This window comes from Geospiza fortis, unplaced genomic scaffold, assembly GCF_000277835.1.
Source record: "Geospiza fortis unplaced genomic scaffold, GeoFor_1.0 scaffold97, whole genome shotgun sequence".
Lineage (NCBI taxonomy): Eukaryota > Metazoa > Chordata > Aves > Passeriformes > Thraupidae > Geospiza > Geospiza fortis.
The window spans coordinates 3,606,611-3,608,360 of NW_005054343.1; the positions used below are offsets into that span (position 1 = coordinate 3,606,611).

General features: G+C 49.9%; 1 protein-coding gene across 2 annotated transcripts in view; it reads right to left on the minus strand.

Moving 5' to 3' along the window:
- AARS1 (alanyl-tRNA synthetase 1) overlaps window positions 1-1,750 on the minus strand; it is a 13,772-nt gene that overhangs the window by 10,228 nt on the left and 1,794 nt on the right. For both annotated transcript variants that reach the window (XM_031058443.1, XM_031058442.1), the window contains exons 4-6: window positions 1,655-1,749; window positions 1,375-1,566; window positions 793-937 (exon numbers count right to left, since the gene is read on the minus strand). In XM_031058443.1, the coding sequence (XP_030914303.1) occupies window positions 793-937; window positions 1,375-1,566; window positions 1,655-1,749 (432 nt within the window). The remainder of the gene's footprint in view (window positions 1-792; window positions 938-1,374; window positions 1,567-1,654; window position 1,750) is intronic.

Below are 1,750 nucleotides of genomic sequence, written 5' to 3' on the forward strand. Positions count from 1 at the left end.
AGATACTGCTGTAACCATGCACTGCTTGCAGGTGGTGCAAACCTCCAGCCATGGGCACAGTCCCTCCAGCCAGGCTCCCTGAACACGGCAGGAAGGCAGACAAGGGCACAGGGGCTGTGTCTAGCCAGTGGACTTAACACTGGAAAAAGGCAGCTCTCCAATTCTAACTCTGGAGCTTGGCACCTCATTCTTTAGAGGTAGCAGGAGCCTGGGCTCTTCTCCCTGCATTTTATCCAGCATGATCTACAGTCAGGAAACTCTGCCTCCTCCACAGAGGAAAAAAAAGGCACTGCACACAGAACTTCCAGCATGGGACCACATTACCCATGCTGGACAATGGACAGTGCAGCAACAGCACACAGGTTCTGCCAGTGACTGTTGTGGTTTATGGCAAAGCACTCCTGGCTAAGGGAATTTTCTACAGATCAGCATGTTCCAGGTGTGAGGCTGAAGGACAAATTGATTCTGGCTTAGCAGTACCACGTGGCAAAAAGATGGCACTTGGCCATGTTGGACTGCAGAGTATCTCCCACTGGGAGAGGACCATGGAGTGTCCATCAGGACAGTCCACAGAAACTAGGAAAGCTGCACCACTCACTGTCCTGTTTTCCCCTGGAAAGATGTCCCAGGGCAGCAATTACTGTGCTAGCCTGGATTCCTACCCTCAGCAAAGTGCAAATGTGTGGGGCTCACAGCAGCTGGGAAAGCAGAGACCACCCTGTCCAACCAGTCCCACACATCTCCCCAAGAATTCAGGGAATGGATGCAGCTAGGTCAGGCTTCAGTTCATACCTTTTGGATGGCTTCAAAGTAAGGAAGGAAAAGGTCAGTGTCATAGTTGGACATCTTGTTCTGCAGCACAGAAACCAGCCTCTCCAGGCCCATCCCAGTATCAATACTTTTCTTAGGAAGGGGTTTCAGTGTCCCATCAGCCTCCCTGCCAAAGAAAGGTGAGATGTTATGGATGGAGGCTCTGCAGGGGAAACCCCATTTCTCTCAATCTCTGTAAGATTTAGCTCCATCAGATTTGTGACACAGGCCCATACACAAGCCACACAAAGGATAACTTTGATAAAATACAGTTAAAAAGCCCTCAGCAGCAACTTAGACCCAGAGCAGACAATAACTTATTCCCTACTGAACACCTGGCAGATAAACAGAGAAAATATTCTCAGTTTGTCCCAAAAGCAGCGTGACCAACCCATTCTGTACCAGTGGGTAAGGGGACAGAGCATGACAAAGTGCTCAGCTGCTGGATAACTGGGAATGGCGAGTAAGCCATGGGCAGCTGAAAGAACACACAGCACAAGCAGCCTCCCAAACTGAGCTGGAGCAACCTGGCTCACCTGGAAGCTGGAAGAAGGTCTGGCTCACCTATTGAACTGTATGAACACCAGGTTCCAGATCTCCAGGACATTGGGGTCATCCTGATTGACCAAGTGTGAAGCATCTCTGTCCCCAATCCGGTCATAGTGGATCTCGCTGCAAGGGCCACAGGGGCCGGTGTCTCCCATTTCCCAGAAATTATCCTTCATACTGCCAGGCAGAATCCTGCCCTCAGCCAGCCTGTAAGAAGAAATTTTTCCTAATATCCAAGCCAAATAAATTACTATTGCTCATCAAAACATGCACCTTCCTCAGTGAAAGGCCTTACCCCAAATCCAACCAGATCTGCTTGCACTCCAGGTCTGGCTGCAGTCCTGCAGCCTCATTTCCACCAAAGTAAGTGACATAGAGTCTTTCAGCAGGT